We start from the raw sequence: 21,593 nt of genomic DNA, 5'->3' as shown, positions 1-21,593 counted from the left end.
GATGTGTTCGATTGGTTGCCTATATCTGAGGGGTGTGCCCTGGAACTGATTGGTCAGCATCTTCAGAGAGGGGCTGGACATAGGGATTTAAGGACGTTGCAGAGCACGAAATGACGCTCTGAGCCCGGGGTAAACGGCTCATCCAGATGCTTCTCGCTATGAACTCTTAACGCTTGCCATTTTGCTGATATACCCTTTTTTATGTAAATATGTTTTCTCAAAGTGCCATTAAACCTGCTTGTATATATTTTACCAACTTCGAAGATGCAATCTTTCATCAACCCGAAGTCTCTGCACGCTACCAAGTGAAGACCGGGTCGACTTAGTCCCAGCGTCACGACAACTGGTGACCAGCGTTGGGATCTGAATCTACAAGCCACAACATCTGGTGATTGGAGGTGGATCAGAATCTACAAGCCACAACATCTGGTGATAGGAGGTGGCATCTGAAGCTACAAGCCACAACATCTGGTGATCGGAGGTGGCATCTCAAGCAACAAGCAGGAGCAACAATCGGCCAACAAGAGAGCAGCTCGGAACATCGATCGCATGTGTGGGTGAGTGCTTGGCTTTTCTTCTGATGTGGACCAGGTTCTAGAACAGGGTTAGATTTTAGAACTGGTAAAGAGTGTTGAAACGCCTTTAGGTTTGGTAGTTTGCACAGTTGGCTTGGAAGTAGCCGAATCTCGGAGCGATCATGGACCTATAAAAGATGCAGAAACCGGAACTGTTGCTGTTGTGTGAGGAATTGGGAATTGATACAAGTGGTTTGGCACGAAAACCCTCGATTTTAGAGGCAGTCACTGATTTGGGAACCGATGATGAGGAGCTGAGTGAAGCATGGAGCCTCATCGAACAAAAAATGGAGGAGCAGCTCAGACAGCAGAAAGAGCGGGAAAAGGAGGATAAGAGGCGTGAGCGTGAAATTGAGAGAGAAGCAAAAAGGCTGGAGCAAGAAATTGAGCTCCGGAAATTAGAAGTAGAGTTGAGCAAGAGGTCGTCTTTCCTTTCTTTAGATCACTATCTTCGCTCACCCGCTTCTCCCCTTCGGGCCGCGCGTGTACCGGTGCGAGGATGCCCCAATACCCTTGCGTTTAATACGTTTTCTCGCTCTCTCCCCTTCCAACATCCAGCGTGCGTCACTCGAGCAGTGATGTTTAGGCGACGCGGCTCCTCTTTCCGCTCACAGCGCGATTGCTAGGTGCAGCGTCTGATGCCGGACGCCTCTGACGTGATCGCTGCGCCGAAGCGCTTCTGCTGTGAAAGCGTCCCCTGCGATGTGTGTGGAGCTGCTTCCGAAGAATCATGCTTCTGCGTGGTGCTCCAAAGCGAGATAGAGGACGATCCGATCAAGGCGTCAGCCCCATGATCGCGTCCGCCTTCATGGCGCGTCGCTGCCCTGCTTTCTCCCTCCGAGACACGATTTCTTTGGTTCGTTCGGCTTGCTCAGGCGCATTTTTTGTTGCCGCGCCGAACGCTGCGTTCACCGCGTGATTCGTGAGTGCAAAGTCCGACGCGGGGCGCCTCATCAGTGATTGCTGCGCCGTAGCGCATTGTCTTACACTCCTTGGCAGGTCGACGGGTGTTGTATTGCAGGGCCTTGCACGCTCGCTCTTGTGTGAACGCTAAAGGAACACGGGAGCAAGAAACGTTGTAGTGTGCACAACACAGTGCGATAATGTAGATTGTGAGAAGCACTTCTTCGAACAAATAATTACAAAAAAAAGTTGTACAGTGCACTTAGAAGTGTTGAGTATGAAAACTATGTCTGTGTGACTCAAGAGCATACCGAGCGAATTAGTGGGCGGTGCGAACGAGGTGCAATAACGCTATCGCGTTCCACTCTTGAAGGCGAAGCTTAAGCGTCCTCCAAATTTTTTTTAACGCTGTTGAATTACCCATAAAGCATTTCAAGCCGCATCGTCTGTTTACCAAGAGAAACGACCAAATGCGCTGTGCGTGCTTTCTATAGTCAGATACAGGTCGAGGTAAATGCGGCATCCAGCTATCAAAGCAGCTCCCTCCAAACAATAGATGCCCAGCTACACAATGACGTAACGGTCGACCGTCGTGCACCTCTGAGTAGTGCTTGTAACGTGGTTTCTTCGAGTGAGTTCGTGCTGGCAAATAGTTCTAAACGCTTTTTAGTACCAGCCAAAATACATACCTTTACTCAATTCTATCGATACTCGTTTGCGCATCAGAGTACAACAGATATAATGACGAATTCTGATGGTGAATTTTACCACTGTCAAGTTTTCACGAAACCGCTTAATGTTCTGTTGTTCTGCGCATCACTGCATCTCTTTAATGCCAAGGTGCCCTACGAGGCGGCACCCCGACATCCTCCAAAGTATGCACCGAGGGATGGACGCGACAACCGGAGGCGGCCGATTTGGTAAACGTCCATGAGCCCGTCAGCGCGGAAGAACTGGTTTTTCTATTTGTTTTTTTTTTCTTTTCTCCTGTGTGCCGAGATGTCACACATTTAAAGCCATGCCACTGGTGGGAGGGCCTCCTTCGAGTGCTGTTTGCTGTTTTTTTCTTAACCAGTATCCGACTATAGACATATGCCGTGCAAAATGAAGCGCAGGAAGACTACCGAAGTACAATTTTAGATTCTTGCCATTCGCACGGTTGCCAAAAAACGGCAGGTTTTTGCGCATGCTGCGAGTTTGACAAGTCTCGGCACGTATATATGGCGCACAACACATACATCACATCACAATGGCTAAAGAACAAACTTGTTTATCATTCCAACCGCGCTGCGGAAAGGAATAAAGAAATACTAGTGAAAGGAGCGGTTGCTATGAGTGGAAAGCGAAAGATAAAAAAAAAAAACGATCCGCATGTTTGTCAACGCACGCAACTAATGGGTTCAGGCAAAGTTGCTGCGTTGCCAGAAACTATATCGTTATTGAGGACAGGTCGAAATCTTCTGGCCTTGACAAAATTGACAACGTTATCCTTTAAAGTTGCTGCAGGAGTTCCAATACTCGCAGATGTGTGCATGCCTTTTGTTAGCAGCGCGGCCGGCCACACCAGTTCTTTGAAAGAGAAGAGAAAGAGAGTCATGATTGGCGCGTACAGCGCCCGCAGCGCGCCCAGTAGAGATAGGCATCTCTATGCAGGGCTTTACCAAGGACTTACTGGGGAATACTGTGCTGCTTGATAGACAGAGACAAATGAAAGACGTGTGCCGTCTTTAACTTGTCTCTGTCTATCAAGTAGCGCAGTATTCCCCAGTATGATCGACCAAATGGCCCCCGTGTTTGCAATGTTCTTTACTATGGAGCCGGGGCTCGCTCGCTCCTTCCCTCTCTACTGTTCCTCCGTAGCTCTCATGCAGCCGTCGCCTCGGTTTTCTCTGAACACAGCACTTAACTATGGGGGGCCGGAAGGGGCGTAGGTAAAATCAGAAAGAAGGGATGTGTCATCCCGAAGGCGAACCGGAGGCCAACAATGAAAAACATGGAAAAAAACAACTTTGTAGGCTTGATGGGGGGGGGGGGGGGGGGGGGGGGGGGGGGGAGGGGGGGCTTTTTTTTCAACACGCTAGTCGCCGAGCTATTTCTCTAAGCCCCCGATGAGCAAAGATGCGCATGCGCGAGGAACTAGTGGCGTAACCTGGAGAGAAGCTAGAGAGCCGCGTCGATGCCATCGCCGACTCTTTCGCTGCGCGGGTGACTCAGCAGTGCCGCCGCCGCGCCAGCTACGCATGCGCCTGTAGGAGGAGGAGGAGGAGGAATTAACATTTATTAGGCCCGAAATAATCCGGTGGTGCATGCAGACCCCAGACGGGGTGGTTCCCTAGTTACAGGACCAATATGTTCCCAGCAGCTCCTAGCCCATGTCTGTCAGTGCGAGCGGAACCGATACGGCGGGGCTGGATGGAGTGATGTCACACGGTGCACAGCCGGTGCACCGGGGCCACCGCCGACACCTCCGAGGTGCGGTGCCTATGCCGTCGCCGCGTTTGCAGCAGGTGTTGCTGCCAATTCTTTTTTAGACCAAGCGCCTGTGTCTCTTGCTGCTCAGCTGCGCTGCCTTCTCCATAATAGTTCACTTCTGAGCTTGTTGGAGACGCTACAAGACCTGTGGCCGCTACCTATGTCTTTCGTCAATTTCTTCTTCCGTTAATTTTGTTTTACATGGTCCTGTGTGAAATTTCGTTCTTTTGCGCCTATAGATGGTACATGTACTCCGGTTCGTGCTTGCTACACATTTGTGAATAGAACAGCAGAGCTGTGGAATGTCGGCGGCGTACAGAATACAGCAACGGCGGGAAACCATCACCATTGTTGGATTCAGTACGCGGCCGTAAGTATGTATCCTTGCAGCAGTCAATGCAAATACCAAATGAGTTCTGTCTTCGTATCCTGCTCGAAATAACTGCGGAAAACGTGATTTTCAAGCACTTGGTGAATTTGCGTGAGATTTAAACTTAAATCAACATGAAGCAGCCTAATGGCGAAAACTGCAAACTAGGACCTTCCCTAATTTACCCATCTTAAGTAAAATGTTCCCGAACCAGTACAGGGATGTTTGTTCATGGTGCGGTGCTATATCCACCCTATATCACATCACTTAGCAATAGGATAGAAATAAAGCTTTCCAGAAATAAAATCCGATTGCGGAACATTGGGAGAGTATGCTCTGCAGCGGCAACCCAATCCTACAAAGAGGACTGGTCATCCCTGCCCAGCGAGCAGCAAAACTCAGTGGTGCGCAATATCTCTAAAGTAGAGCAATAAAGTTTATCCTATCCTATCCTGTCTTACACGCCAGGGAGTGCATGGACCTATTTTTTTGTTTGCGATATGGACAACAGCATTTGCGCTTAAAATTGAACAGCCGTGCATAACAGGTGTGTGTGTGTGGCACCAACGCACGACTGAACACTCAAGGCAGTTATTGGCGCAAATTGTTTGGAGTGCGTAACGTACATGCCCGGTTTTATAAATGTATTTCGGACAGGGCCTTTTCTTCTTGTAGCAACCCACTCTTATTCACTTCTGTGTATTTTTAAAAATGTAGGCAGGGCGGTTTATGTTTCCACGTGTAAACACACTGTTTTGAAAACTCCGTGAGGTCCGTGCAAGCAGATTTTACAATGGGGAGGACATTATGTGCGTGGTACCACTTGATGATTAGGCTATAATTTAGACATAATGAATCCCCGTTTTTAATAGGAACATTATATTGAATTGAAAGCCTTAACAGCGCAAGTGAGCCCCGCTTTAAAACTCACATAATCGACCCTCCCACCACTGCTCCTCCCCTTCGAACACGCGTCTTCATCCCCCCCCCCCCCCCCCCCCCCCGCACAAGCGCGCGTCTTCACATACAGTACTGGACCGGTTTCGTCGCTGCGGGCAACCACACTTCGAAGGAGAAAGAAAATCACAAAAGAAGCAAAAAGGCGCAAAAGCAGCGTGCAGACTGTGCCCGTGTAACTGAAAAGTAAGCAACGCGCATGCGCGTTGACGCCCTGCGTGGGGCGACCATACCGTCCGAGATACATCGCTCGCGGGGCGCTCGGTCACTGCGTGCTCTTTCTGGCGAAATGGGACAGGATCTCAGATCCGCCTGTTTGCAATTGCAACTCTTTCTGCTTTACGTGCCGTATACAGGAAGTGCATGTCATAGCCATCACAGAAATGTTGAAACCGAAGCGTCGTCTAGGAAGAAATTAAATTGTTATAAACTATTTAGCGTGCTAGGTGAATACCAAACAGCGTTCCAAGTATTCTAATATCTAACACATCATTTGAAGTAGAATACACGAACTGAACTCGAATGTGAATTGTAATGTGAATGCATAAAGAGGCGGTTTAATAATTAGAGTAATGGAGTATTGTTTCATAATTATTTACGGCAGTGGCTGCAATATATATTACTCATTTGATGAGTTTTAACCTCTGGCTTTTCCAAACACAACCAAAGGACTACTACGATGGTAATAAAAAAAAAACATTTATTTTTTTATATACAGAGAGAGTACGGGAGCGGTCTTTAAGGGGCGACCCCTTACAATTACTAAGTGGTCTCCCTCTTATGATAGCTTATCGGCGACGGCAGCGGCCCGAGCCGTTCGAACAATGCCTGCTGCACCGTCAGGTCAGAGCAGCCGAGCAGGGCCGCCTCCCAGTTCTATCGGATAGTGTTGGGTAGGGGGATAGATTTGGAGCTTTTTGACAAGCCATACCATGTGGAAAATATCCGAGGACTTTTCCTCACAGTACGGGCGTTTTCCTGTGCAAGCGGGGTCAAAGTATTTTCATACTGCCGGGCACAGTAAAGTTTTGGTGTAAAGGCCAAGGAGAAGGTCCTTGCTGGGCTTACTATAGATTGCTTGGCTGGATTGATAGAATTGAAATACTTATTTTAAAATGTAGGCGGGGTTAGGCTCAGGGTCAGGATCGGTGGGAGACGAGGTTGGTGCCCGGAAAGTGAGCACGCGTGCGGCGGCATCGGCCATCTCATTTCCCTCGAGGCCAGTGTGAGACGGGGTCCGGATAATCGTTCGATGTGCAGGGCCACCGAGACATTCGCTGTTTTGTAAAATTCTGCTGGAAAAGTACGATATGTACACCTGCTCGATATTGGGGCAGGCGCCACTGGGGTCGGTCATAATGACCCATGAGTCCTTCTCTGCTTCGTCTAGCGCGATGGAACCTCTTGCGCGTGTGTTATGTTGTGTGCACGGAAAGTAAGTCCGTTTATTATAGCGTTTAGATGGTCGACTGCGGTCGTGTACCAAACCCCATGGTGCAGGCCGGAGGCGTCCACGTAGAAGACTCCATGTTTTTGTCCGTAGTGGCGTGCCAAGGCTACCGCCCGCGCGCGACGTCTGCCACTATGGTCCTCTCCTGTCATGTTGGCCAGAAGAGGGGGTGCGTGCAATGCATATCTTCACTCTGTTGGGATATGTACGCGGTCTTCCAAATGTATTAAAACGAAACACTTTAATGCCTCATCCTTGGTCGGGAACAAAAGTGTCCGCGTTTTTCAACGGAACAGGAAGTCGACCAAGAACATACTAACACCAAAGAGGCAGAGGCCCAAGTAATAATTAGTAGTGGTAGTGGGGTAATATTGAACCTACCTACTAAATTTGACAACGAAACATTGAATAGTCAAGTAATTATTAACCATTTCTTAAATTTCATATCAAACTCACGGACGTCTATATAGTCGATGGAAATTGATGTTATGGCCGTCGACTAAGTAAATGCTATGGCTGCTACTGGGTGGCGCCACCAGTCTGCGCAGCCGCCATGCGGTGTAACAGGGGGCGGAGCAAGATGATTGATGGTTGTATCAGGCGCGTAACAATAGAATTACTGTGACGTCGCTCCTGTCGACGGTTATGATTGCATTGCCTGCCAGGGGGTGGCGCAACCAGTCTGCGCGGCAGCTGCGCGACATGACAGGGGCGGGGAGAGACGATGGATGATTGCAGTCGGCGCCCGCCGACGGGATTACTTTAACAGTGCGCTTCCTTTGTCAGTAGTCTGCCTTGGCGTGCGTGGGCTTACGCCTCTCCGCCTTTTAGACTGTCAAAGTGTCTCCTGAAAGTTTTGAGCGGTGAATGTGCAGTCGGGCGAGGAGACGGCAACCTGACAGCGTTGTAGACTGTCTTGGGTATTGATTTATCAAGTGTGCATCTTGTACTTCAATTAAGGTGTTCACCATCCCCAGGCCAAGTAAGCTTTCGTTGGAGGTGTTGACAGGGAGGTTGAGGGCACGGTTGTATATTTTACGGAAAATGACTTCTTGTGAATTCTCGTCAAATTTGCGCAGGTGGAGGTATGAAGCCGAGTATAGGAATCGACTGGTTATAAGTGCATGAGCCAGCCGCAAGGCGTCTTCTCATTGTAACTCACCGCGCTTGCTCGAAAGCCGGCGGACCATGCGGTCCACTTGGTCCCCCACCATATGCAATTTGGCCAGTGTTGTGTCAGCTCTACGATGCTTGTGAATAAAGAAGCCCAGTCAGTATTCGGATCTCGTCGTGTTCGGGTATGGGTACATTGTTAACGGTGAGATCGATTTTGGTGGTGCACTTTGATGAGGGGCGTATGTGAACAAAATCCGATTTAGACGGGGAGCACTGAAAGCGGCAACGCTGGCGTAGTTGTCTACACTGTGCGCCGATGGCGTCAGGTTGGTCTTCATTTCTTCTACCAAACCGTGTTTAGCCCAGATGGTGATGTCGTCGGTGTACAGCGCGTGCTGGATACTGTGGATCCCCGCCAGCTGAGCGGGAAGTCTCATCATAGCTAGATAAATAGTAGTGGCAAGAGACCGCTCCTTGCGGGGTCCCTCGCATGCCTAGTTCGTATGGGCCATGTTCGGTGTCATGAGTCCCGATGTAAAATTTCCGGTCAGTGAGACATTTCCTAATGTAGTTAAAGATGTCTTTGCCGTAATCTGCTTGGGATGAGGTGTTAAAATAATTTCGTGGGTTACGTTGTCGAAGGTCCCCTTCAAATCCAAAGCGAGTACTATATACGTTATCATTCAGGAGATTTTTGATCGTGTTGAGAATTTTTCTGCCTAGTTGAAGCACGAGTCATTCACAGCTTCGATAGAGACAGCTCAAAATTTGCATACAAAGACCTACTAGGAGTGACAAGTTGTTTACAGCTGTTGATAAAAAGGCAGGCCATCATCATATTATTGCAGGCATACTTGCTCCTTTTTGTATCTCTGTTTCTTGCAAGCAAAACTTGTTTTCGTTTCCTACTCCGAGGGTCGCTGAACCTCTTGTGCCAACCAATGTTCAGTCGCTTTCAGTCAAGGTACACGAAGGGGGAAATGTGCATTCATTTATAGGAAAACCTGTCTTTCCATTAACAGCAGGAAATAACATTTCACTTCTGCTCGCGTCCTTAGATGCGTTTGTCAATGGGGGTATCAGAAATGCCAAGTAATTGCCTTAATATAGTCGTGAAGAAGTCGTGAAGAGGATGAAGCTTACAGCAGAAGTGAAGGAGAAAGACTTTGCAAAAGACTCTCGTGCCGGACGCGCTGCCGTTGACCAGCTGAGCTCCCTGCCCCATCGTACTGTTGCCCAGCGCTCCAACGTCTCAGCCCCGTCGTAACAAATTGGTGGAGGTGCGGGGTTCGATTACCCTCAAGACGCATCCTCAACCGCTGGAGCTTCGTCGAAGCCGTCGCCTCGCTTGTCTCCCACCCTTTTCGACAAGAATGCAGCAGACTACCGAGCAGCCCAGAACATCAACACCCTCTACCCTCGTCTGGCGATGTACCGCCGACCACGACGAATACGACGCTAACATTTCGCGAGCCTCGTTTCTTTGCCGGCAAGCAGGGGAAGATGTTGATGACTGGCTCAGTCATGAACGTGTCAGCCGCTAAAACCGCTGGGATACGATGGCTAAACTAGCGAATGTTGTCTTCTTCTTGACGCAAACCGCCTTGATGTGGTATGAGAACCTCGAGGACTCCCTGACAACTTGGGAAAGTTTTGTCGAAGCAATCAAATAATGTTTCGGTGACCTAGCTGCAAAGAAGAAACAGGCCGAGCAGACACTTGCTCAGAGGGCCTTGCAGCAGGAGAAACTTATACCACCTACACCAAGGCTATACTCAAGCTGTGCAAGACCGTCAACAGCCGGATAACTGAGGTCGATAAAGTAGGCCATCTGCTCAAGGGCATTGTGGAAAACGTCTACCACTTCTTCATTGCCAAGGATAACTTGAGTTTGGTCTCTGACGTTATCCGACACTGCCGAACATACGGGACCCTAAAGATTCATCGCATAAAGCGAAATTTGGACGGCTCGCAAATGTCACTGCTAATATTGAAGAATCATCATCTCAAAGCCTCCTTTGCGCCATTTGTAAAATCGTTCGAGATGAGATGTCACGACGTGAGCAGGTTGCCCGGCACAATGGCTTCGGAGGTCACGTATATGCTCTTCCAACCTATGGGGGTGCGTGCCCGCCGACGTCCGCGAATGTCACGGACTTCGCCTGCCGCGAAGACCTGTACACCCCGCCACCAAGAGCCGAATATAATTACCAACAACTCTCTTATCATCAGCGCAGAGATCCTCGCCTTACTACAGTCGTACATCTCGCCAGTAGCCGGACAGCTGCATCGTCCCGAAAACACCATCTAGATATTAATCGCGGCCTATCATGCAGGAACCAGCTGACACGCCACTTTTTGATCACCCTCTTCCGGTGTGCTACCGGTGTGGTGTCGCGGGTCACATTTCCCGCTACAGCAATCGGTGCGAATCGTCCAGGAACCGCCCGACAGTATCGAACCGACGCGCTGTCCAGTCCTACATAGACACCTATGGCCAGAACATACCCGTTTGCAAAACAAAGGGTTTCGGAGCCATTCGCCAGCGTCTGACCGTAGTGTCACACCACCTCCGTCACTTCGTGTGCGCCGTTCCCCGTCACCAAGGCGCCGATCTCCGCCACCCTTGTAGGAAAACTAGCCAGCGATGCCGATGGAGGTGAGGTCGTAGGACAATGTGCGCTTCTACCTAGTATTCCTCCGTCTGTTAATGAACAAGGTTAATGTAGTTGTTGACGGTTTGTCTAAAATGGCGTTGGTAGACACTGGTGCTACTGTTTCGCTCATGAGTTGAAATTTTAAGAACCTCTTGAAGAACAAAGTCATGTTTATTTGGGAGTGAGTGAGTGGAGAGTTGATGTATCCAGTTGGGGTGTACAGCGTTAAAGTTTCTTTGGGAGGCGCAGCATTTCCAGCGGAGTTTGTAGTAACGCCCCGATCTACACACGACGTAATCATGGGAATTGATGTCCTGCCTATGTGCCGCGCTACAGTTGTTTGCCGGACGGGAGCACTAAGTGTTAGTGGGTCTCTTCCTCGTGAACTTTTGGAAGAGTCTTCAAATTATGAGGACGTTTTGTGTATGTGTGTGATGAAGTCGTCGTACCGCCACATTCTGCAGTGTACGTCCAGGTGTCCAGCTCCCGTGCCATTAACGACTCATTTGAGGCTTCTGTGGCACCTCTTCATTCACAGTGCGTAAAGAAAAATGTGTTAGTGCCCCATTGTTTGGTTTGTGTGAAAGAGGGCCATACCAGACTGTGGACTATAAATTGCTCACCGGAACCAGCTGTTTTACCAGCGGTCTTGAAACTAGCCTCATGTAGCGCAGATATACCGAATTACGTAGCTCTCGTTACTCCTTCCCCCGGCAACCCCGCTTCTCACTCGCCCGCTGACCAGAAGCTTGCTCCGATGATCAGCGCATCTACAAACGCCTCACAACGCCAGATCTTGACTAGCCTATTGTCTTAGCACGTATTCGTTTGATTTCGCGCAGTCCGACGGCTAACAACGTTTTCCTCTATCCGTCCAAAGCCGTACCGTCCAAAGCCGTACCGATCCGTCCAAAGCCGTACCGTGTGTCACCATCAGAGCGTAAGATCATCACCGAGCAAGTCCAAGACATGTTGAACAGGGGCGTAATACAGGAATCTTCCAGTCCTTGGGCTGCTGCCGTGATATTGGTAAAGAAAAGAGACGGAACATGGAGGTTCTGCATCGACTATCGTCGCCTCAACTCCGTCACTAAAAAGGATGTGTACTATCTCCCGCGCATCGACGATGCCATAGATTGCCTTTTTTTGCCGTGTCTTCTCTTCACTCGATGTGCGATCGGGGTATTGGCAGATTCCGATGGAACCTGGTGACAAGGAAGAAGTGCATTTATTACGCCGGGCGGCCTATTTGAATTTAACGTGATGCCCTTCGGCCTATGTAATGCGCCGGCCACCTTTGAAAGATTTATGGACACAATACTTCGTGGCCTCAAGTGGGACATCTGCATGTGCTATTTAGACGATTTTGTTATTTTGGTCGGCTTTTTACTGAACATAACACGCGACTCGCTGTTGTTTTAGATTGCCCATTGAAGGCTTGCCTTGTCCTGAATTCCAAAAAGTGCCGTTTTGGTGACCGTCAAGCGCTGGTACTCGGGCATCTCGTCGACCGCGATGGAGTTCGGCCAGATCCACAGAAGTCTGCAGCAGTTGCAGCATTCCAACGACCACAGACTCAAAAAGAGCTCTGCAGGTTTCTGGGGCTGTGTTCCTACTTCCGACGATTCATTCCGAGGTTTTGCCGATGTTGCCTACCCTCTGACATCCCTTCTAGAAAAGGACGTCCCTTTCGACTGGACCTCAGATTGTGACGCGTCTTTCCGCCAACTAAAGTTTCTGCTTACGTCACATCCCATACTACGGCACTTAAACCTCTCCGCTCCGACTGACGTCCACACTGATACAAGTGGGATTGGTGTTGGCGCTGTGCTTTAGCAACGTTCGGCAACCGGCGAGCATGCAATTTCGTATGCAAGCCGTTCCCTCGGCAAATCTGAGCGTGACTACATTGTTACGTAGAAGCAATGCCTCGCTGTAGGTTTCGCTGTTCAGCGGTTTCGGTGCTACCTATATTGATGCCATTTCACGGTTGTGATGGACCATCATGCACTGTATTGGCTCGTCAACCTTCGTGATCCATCTGGTCGTCTGGCACGCTGGACCCTTCGTCTGCAGGTGTACGACTTCACGGTTTCGTACAAGAGTGGCCGCGAACATGCCGATGCAGACTGTCTTTCACGTCTTTCGCTTCCTACGACCGTATGTGACTCTGCTAATTTCGATCACTACATCGCCTCCGTCGTGCCCGAGTTTCCCGACGTCTCGGCTCTGCGGACTGCGCAAGAGACCGACATAAGCCTCGAGCCATTGCTTGCGGCGGCGCGGGATTCCACGGCTTCCAGCCCATTTTGTCTCCGTGATGGCCTTGTGTACAAGAAGGCTTACTCAAGCACCGGCACTAATTTTCTACTTGTGGTTCCTGAGAGCTACCGCTCGTTCCTCCTGCGTGCCATGCACGACGACCCCACTTCCGGTCCCCTCGAGCCCGCGACCAGTTTTATTGGCCAAAGATGCGCCAGACGACTGAGCGATATGTGGCGAGCTGCACTGAGTGTCAATGACACAAACGTCCTACGTCCGCACCACAGGGCCTGCTGCATCCTGTGACTCCACCACGTGGTGCATTTGAGAAAGTCGGAATTGACCTTATGTGCCCCTTCCCGAAGCCATCTGACGGAAATCGTTGGACCGTGGTATGTGCTGACTATCTCATCCGCTACTGCGAAACGGCAGCTCTTCCTTCAGCCACCACTCACCACGTGTCCCTGTTCATGCTCCGTTTTGTCATCCTCCGCCATCGACCTCCGCGAGTAATCATCAGTGATCGAGGTCGCCAGTTTATGGCAGATGTTGTGGAAGAGCTTCTCCATTTATGTGCGTCGGACTTTCTTCATTCCACACCCTATCACCGTCAAACCACGGCTTGACAGAGTGCACAAACCGCACACTCGTCAACACGCTGTCTATGTACATCGCATGTGACCACAAGAATTGGGATATTCTACTGCAGTTTATAACGTTTGCATTCCACACTGTAACACATGAGACTACTGGCTACAGCCCGTTCTTCCTTCTATATGGCCGCCCTCCTCGGTATTGGCTAGACACCGTTCTTCCTTACTCCGTCCATGACGAACCGTGCATCGCGGAAACACTTTGTTGAGGCGAAGAAGCTCGCCGTCTCGCCCGTTTGCGAATTCGTGCTTCGCAAGAGCGTGCAAAAGCTTAGTACGACAGCCGACATAACCATGTGTCTTACGCCCCTGGAAACTTAGTGTGGCTTTGGCGACCTGGCCGAAAGCGTGGTTTAGCCCAGATATTGCTGGCGCATTGCGCTGGCCCTTACATTGTGCTCGAGCGCGTCAGCGAAGTTAACTACCGAATAGCACGTATGACAGCCAGTGGTCGTCGCTCAGTTATAACCGAAGTTGCCCATGTCGCCCGGATGAAGCGGCATCACTCTCGTGGAAACGAATAACTACCTCACCCGGGGGGCTTCAGTTGCCCAGGGGGAAAATGTAACAGTCGTAAAGAAGATGAAGCTTACAGCACAAGGGAAGGAGAAAGACGTCGGAAAAGACTCTCATGCCGGACGCGCTGCCGTTGAATAGCTGAGCACTCTGCCCTATCGACCTGTTGTCAACCACTGGAGTGAAAAAAGGTAACACTGCATCACTGTAACTGTGGCATGTGCCTTATAATCGGCCTTAATTTTATTGCCTATTAATATAGATGCTTAACCTCTTGCTACTAGCTTTGATCAGTAACCGCCTTTCTTTGCTTCAATTCATATCTGTCCTCCACTTTCTTGTTCCGAGTGCGATCATTTCATTTTATTGTCCAAATATTTTTTATCGCATCTCCTAAACATACATGCTTTCTTCTTTTCGATGCGCATCTCATTTCCTTTCAGTTTTATTACCTTAAAGACCCACGAGGGGTATAACATAATGGTGGTTACATATATTTTGGTGAACAGGTGTTAACACAAAGAAAGATGACTGTTAATAATATTGACAAGGTTGGATTAGCACGTCATGGCTGCGATGTCGTCAAGTAGAGCGTCCCGGTCTGCTGCCGTACGGGAACAAAATGATGCGGCAAAAGCGGTAGTACGGGCACGTGGTAGGGAAACATGAAAAGGAAGACGAGTGCGATGAGATATGGGCACTGGAGGGACGATGTAGCGTGCGCAGCATAGAGAACCATGGAAAAAATTATGAAACATGCAAAGAAGCTCTCTGCCTTTGCGTGTTTCTCACTCTCGTGATATTTACGTAGAACTAGATCGATTAAGTTGAATCACTGGTGATTCGTGTCCAGAAGACCTGTGTACTCTGGTCGGAAGTTGAATTAAAGACGAGGATAACTACTGGAAAAGTCTGCCTAAAAACTTGGACAGCGCAAAAACGAAATGCAGACAAGGTGACAGCTTGATTTTTTCTCAGTTATCCTACTTGCTAGGTGATGTGACTATGATGGTGCAGCTTAGTGTAATTTTGTGGTACGCTCGCCGAAAATTTTGTAGACACTAAATGTTTCCTCGAGCATGTTTTTTTATTTGAGTGACGCGCGCTATGGAATAAAATTAGGTAATCCACGCAAGGTATTAAATGCATAGGTGACCTCATTCATCATCATCATCATCAGCCTGATTATACCCATTGCAGGGCGAAGGCCTATCCCATATTTCTCCACTTAACCCGGTTCTGTGCTAGCTGCATCCACTTGACCCCTGCGAACTTCTTTATCTCATCCGCCCACCTACCTTTCTGCCGCCCCCTGCTACGCTTTCCTTCCCTTGGAATCCAGTTTGTTACCCTCAGCGACCATCGGTTATCCTCTCTTCGCACTACATGTCCTGCCCATGTCCATTTCTTCTTCTTAATTTTCACTAGAATGTCGGTAACTTGAGTTATTTCTCTGACCCACTTAATGTTAATGTTACCTCTCAATGTTACTCCAACCATTTTTCGTTCTATAGCCCTCTGGGTTGTCCTCGACGTAAGTAGAACTCTCTTGGTTAGCCACCACGTTTCAGCCCCATAGGTGAGTACAGGCAAGATGCAACTGTTGTATACTTTCCTCTTGAGCGATACCAGTAAGCTGCTAGTCATAATCTGCGAGTGCTTGCCAAATGCGCTCCATCCCAATCTTACTCTTCTTGTTATTTCCTTTTCATGGTCCGGATCTGCGGTTACTACCTGTCCTAAGTAGACATATTCGCCTACTACTTCCAGTATTTCGCTACCTAATGTAAACTGCTGTTCCTTCCCGAGGCTCTTGAACATTACCTTACTCTTCTGCATATTGATTTTCAAGCCTACCTTTCTACTTTTTCTATCTAGGTCATCAATCATTATTTGCAGTTCATCCCCCGAGTTGCTTAGCAAGGCAATATCATCAGCAAATTGCAGATTACTGAGGTATTCTCCATCTACATTTATCCCTATCTGCTCCCATTCCAAGTCTCTGAATACTTCCTCTAAACAAGCTGTGAATAGTACTGGGGAGATTGTGTCTCCTTGCCTAACACCTTTCTTTATGGGAATTTTGTTACTTTCTTTATGCAGAACTATGGGTTCTCTGCAGCCACTATATATATCTTCCAGCACTTCCACGTACGGCTCGTCTACCCCCTGATTTAGCCATGCCTGCATCACCGCCGAGGTTTCAACTGAGTCAAATGCTTTTTCGTAGTGAATGAATGCTATGTATAAGGGCTGGTTATATTCCGAGCATTTTTTATCACCTGATTGATGGTATGGATATGATCGATAGTAGAATACCGTTTCCGAAACCCTGCTTGATCCTTTGCTTGATTGCAGTCTAAGGTTGTCCTGATTCTATTAGCGATTATCTTAGTAAATACCTTATACGTAACAGACAGTAAGCTGATTGGTCTGTAATTTTTAAGGCCCTTCGAGTCCCCTTTCTTGTGAATGAGGATAATGTTTGTATTCTTCCATGCTTCCGGTACCATCGATGACACCAGGCACTGCGTATACAGGGTGACCAGTTTTTCTAGCACGATATCCCCACCGTCCTTCAGCAAATATGTAGTTATCTGATCCTCCCCAGCTGATTTCCCCCTTTTCATAGTTTCTAGTGCTTTCTTGACCTCGTCCTTCGTCACTGGTGGAACGTCTGACTGTTTTTCCCTACCGCCAATCTCATTACTGTCCTGACTACTTTGGCTATTGTAGAGATCTGTATAGAACTCCTCGGCTACTTTGACTATCTTGTCCATATTAGTGATGACGTTGCCCGCCTTCTCCCTTATCGCGTACATCTGGTTTTTGCCTATGCCCAATTTCTTTTTTACCGCTTTAAGGCTTCCCCCGTTCTTTACAGCATGCTCAATTTTTTTCATGTTATACTTCCTTATATCGGCCACCTTGCGCTTATTGATTAGCTTTGATATCTCGGCCAATTCGATCTGGTGACCTCATTAGTGCTCTTTTAATGTGAATACGAATAATTTGCCAAATATATTAAAGCGTTAAAATCAACTTTGTTTACAGTTAAGCGGAGTAATACAAAAGCTGCTGTCATAGCCTTAATTTGCCTATAATTAGTAAGTGCTCTTTTGTGTATTCTACTGTAGTATATATGCTTGTGTTATCGCATTCATCTATTTAACTTGTGAACAATTTGCAATCGAATTTTTTTTGTAATGTTGTATCAACTACAAATAACGAATGACGGTTTCGACGTCATAGGGGGCTTTAGGTATAGAATAAGGAGTGAGAAAACGTTAAAATATTCGATGATATATTCATTCACCGCATTTCCTAAAGCAGCCTTTTCGAAGAGACAAAATGAAAATAAATACATGGATGTGTTTGTATAAGAACGGTAACCAATGTCCCACGACCGTTTTTTGTTTTCAATAAAATGTTTATATGTTGTGGAGTAGCGTAGACACACAGGAATGATCCTTATTTTTGCAAGAAGCGGCGTAGTTGCCTCGGAAAAAAATTTGTTTTTCACTAGAATTGGAAAACGACGTTTTTGTCTTTTCAAAAAGTTGCGATTCTAGAGATCTACTGCTTTTGCACTGAAATTTTGTCATCCATTGTTTCTTACTCACCACGTCTACGTAAACTTTACTTCTATAATAACTATTAAAAGCTTGTTCTGGTTATGCAGTTGACTCAATAAAAATTGCAATCTTTGCTTCGAGAGCAGCGTGCTGCACAAATGTTCATTTTCAACCTTGCATACTGACATGATGGGTTGCGTTGTTTACACCGAAACATTTTCCGTTCCTTACGCATGTGATATTGTCAATTTAAGGCGGAATGTGTAGCTCTAGACCACTTGGTGTGTTCGCCACAATGCCAACAAAACTCGTGTGGAGCGATTTGCTTGTGATAGTATTATTACAATGCACAATAAAAATCGTCTTTAAGAATATGGTATTGTTAATTATTGCCAAAACGGAAAATAGAATAATATATTTAAGAAACTGGATTAAATACTACTGGACGTTGAAATAAAAAGGAAGGCAGGATAGACAAAAAAAAAAACAGCCTTCGTTCTGCCATGAAATTTCCCGAAATAACGAATTTATATCTTATTAAGCTGTATTCAACCTTTGCTGACAAGCAGAAAAAGATTTTATAAGCACTGAGAAGGCTCTGGTTATTACGTAAAATACAAAAACTAAATTTAGCATACACTAAGCCAAATTTTCGATGCCTACTCCATTTTTAGAATAAAACAAGCGTTTTCATATTTATATTCTTGCTTTTCATAATGCAATACATTTAGCGCCTGATAATACAAAATACTTAGCATTGTTTCCAGAAGTATCGATAAATATTGAAGTCATGGAAGTTTTTAAAATTTGTATCAAAGCTTACGATTTAGCCATTTTTTTAATTTTGGCCGGTTTCAAAATAATATGCATAAAGAACAAACAAATCTAGAGCTTCATACATTTTCAGGAATAAAGAGCAGAACCTTGATAATATGAGAAATAGTTTTAGTGGCTGCACCTAATTGAATCGTGCCAGAATGTGAGGCCAAATATGTCAATTTTCAGGCCAAGCGCTGTTTTATATTTATTGCTTTTTTAAACAATATAATGCAACAATTTTTTAGTCTGTTATATTTCGAGGTACTGATGATTATTCAAAGAGATTTGAATGAAAACCGATAATTATTGTCTTATATGAATAAAATTTGCCCTGTTTTGCTGTTCTTGAAATTTGGCCGAATTTGATACATTGTGGAGAACACACCTTGTTGTCTATAGAGCTCCAAATTTGGCCAGAAATTAGGAATATAACACGCGTAAGACACAGCAAAAGATTTAGTATAAACAACGCAAGCGCATCATGTCATGTAAGGTTAAAAATTGATATTTTTGCAGCGCGGTGCACCGATAACAAAGTTCATGATTTTTACTAAATTAGCTGCACCCACTAAACATATTTTATTAATACGTATAAATTCAGAAGTTACGTAGATTTAGTTAGTAAAAATAATTTATGACAAAAGTTTGTTCCGCTGGCAGCACGTCTTTACACTTGCAATTTTTCGAAATGACAAAATACCGTTTTCCATTCCTAGTGCTATAGAATTTTTTCCCGAGAAACCTACGCCGGATCTTAAAAAAAAACTCGTTTTGAGAGATTTGCCCACCACATAAAACATCTATGGGAAATGCAGAAACGGTCATGTTACATCGATTACCGCTCTTATCTTAACACTCATATATATGAGCGGGTTTGTTGCGCTTCTTAGTGCTTAGCTTGGCCTAAGCACCAATGATATCAAAGCCATTGTTCACTTGTCCAAACCGAAAGAGCAGGTGAGAAGAATATCACCTGCAAAGTCAGTAGTCGACATTGATGAATTTTATTTGCTCATGATCAATGCATTGTTGTTGAGGAGGAAACGCAAGTCTAAATTGGGTCTCTCCGTTGAGCGACTGATTAGCTCTGATGGGGTTGCCGAATACAGTGGAGGCAAAACGAAAAATGCGCCCGTCTGTAATGTAGAGAACTGTGCCAGCCTGAGCCACCTTGAGGACGTTTAACTCTGCATGCGGTGTCGTACATCATACGCTCTTATCAACTTTAGCCGTATGCGCTTGGGAATAAACAATATTTACTTTTGGCAACTATGTTGCCTCCCGCATATGAAAACGTTGTAGCTGAGCATTTTGCTTCTATTGTTCATGATGCTCGCTGCTTTCATTCCTTATAGAAAATAACAGTTGGAAGGTATTGCTGCTCTAAACCTCTTTGCGGCGAGGATTTGGTATGACCGCGATTTTGTATAACAACAAAAGCCAGTTTTTCTCGGTTATCAGGAAATACATAGGCTGTGGAACTTTGTTGATATTTGTCATATGGCTTATATTAATTTTGCTGCTAATCTCAGGGAGAATTAATTACACTTGAGCTAAGACACAGAATGGCCGAACATCGACAGACTCAAGTGCTACAACAAGCATATTACTTGTATCCTTCGGCCCCTGTTGAGTCAGAATAAATAATTTGACTTAAATATACTGGAAGCAAGATTCATAGATGAGTGCACATAATCCTAATACCTACTGCATATTTCTTCAAGGCAGTGACAGTGGTATCTTTTGCAGTCAGCTGATGAAGTGTAGATAGGGCCAGCTGTGCATGACAGTCACACATATACATTATTTACCATATGCACTAATGTAATTTATATTTGTGATGTCATATGGGTGGAATCGCTGCATGAGTGTGTAATATTATTGATTTCTCACCACGATCATGGCGTCACATGGATAATAGATCATAAGCGTCGTATGGAATATATAGATCACATTTGTCTGATTTATATAGTAATATGTGTATGATGTAAAGCCCTCGAACAATCTTGATTTCTGGTAGACCATACAAATATCATACGAACTTTTTTTAACAAGGAGGCGACTAAAAAGAGCACAAGCCGATGAAACTTCGAATATCACCCGATGAACGTGGCGTGGGGAAATGTACTGACGGAGGAAATCTTATCGAGGTCAGGCTCAACACCACCAGTTTTATTCAATTTCCCAATAACTTCGATTTCTCCTTGGCCAAAGCTATATTTTTTTTAATTTGAGAAGAAAGGAAGAAAGGCAAGAGAGGTTGTCAGACACGCATCGTAAGGGCGGTGGTAAAGGGAATGCCCCCTTTATACCGATGATGTGCAATACATACAGAAGCGCTAGTCACATGACTTTTGTGGTAAGTACTGGATGTCTGACCCAAAGAAGTGTGCTCGTTTTTATCTCCAGGCTAACGTCACAGAGGTGGCTGTAAAAAGTGGACAAGGTAAGAACTGCGTCCTCTAATTAGCACAAACAAGTCGTCCACTTAGCCATCCCCACGTAGCACAAAGTGGGCTCTGAAGGGTGGGCCCCGGTGGGCCCGATCTAGGCAATGCAGGACAGCTCCGGTGGGCTCAATGTGGGTGCTGCAAGAGGGGCCGACGTAGGCCCGAAGGGGGCTGTCGACAAAGTCCCAATGGGCCCCACTAGGGGCCGATGCAGGCAGCCCTTGCGGTGCTGCCCACATTTTTCCGGCATTGTTAAAAGGGCACATCCCGCCAACTCCCCGCGATGGTCCTACTTTGGACCGATTTGGGCAGCCGCTTTGGAGGAGCATTTTTTTTATTTCAGTTAGCCCCTCAGATAATGACATAGGACCAATGCGGGTTCTATAGCGCTAGCCGCACTTGGGCTTGCTCACATTATTCTCATAGGGGTGCGACGTAGAAAATTGATGGAGAGCCCTAGTCCAAGTTTTCCCAATCAATATTTATGCACATAATTAAGTAATTATTTTATACATGTCTGCACTTTCTAAACAGCCACAATATTAAATTTTACAATAATTCATAACATTCATCTAGCCGAAATGACTTCATGTACATCTTGTTCAGGCTATGGAGATGTGTATTCTGAACAGTAATATTGTGCTGCGAGTTGCAGGCTGTCCAAAGCAACCACATAAGAGGCAACAGTTAGCAATCAGTTTGTTTTAGTATATTTGTAGCGCAATTTGCATGAGCGCGAGAACTAAAGCCATGTAATCGACTAAACATGGCCACAACTCTTATACAAATAATCTATAATAGTAATTTAGGGCAACATC

At 46.5% G+C, this 21,593-nt stretch overlaps 1 protein-coding gene across 1 annotated transcript in view; it reads left to right on the top strand.

Moving 5' to 3' along the window:
- Nucleotides 1-7,818, top strand: part of LOC146180327 (uncharacterized) — a 30,444-nt gene extending 22,626 nt beyond the window's left edge. The window contains exon 2 of the mRNA XM_084580367.1: nt 7,807-7,818. Within this exon, the coding sequence (XP_084436493.1) occupies nt 7,807-7,818 (12 nt within the window). The remainder of the gene's footprint in view (nt 1-7,806) is intronic.
- The last annotated feature ends 13,775 nt before the right edge of the window (nt 7,819-21,593 follow it).

Source organism: Amblyomma maculatum, chromosome 9, assembly GCF_055883805.1.
Source record: "Amblyomma maculatum isolate TAMU_Amacu chromosome 9, ASM5588380v1, whole genome shotgun sequence".
NCBI lineage: Eukaryota > Metazoa > Arthropoda > Arachnida > Ixodida > Ixodidae > Amblyomma > Amblyomma maculatum.
This window is presented reverse-complemented; position numbering and strand designations above follow the sequence as displayed.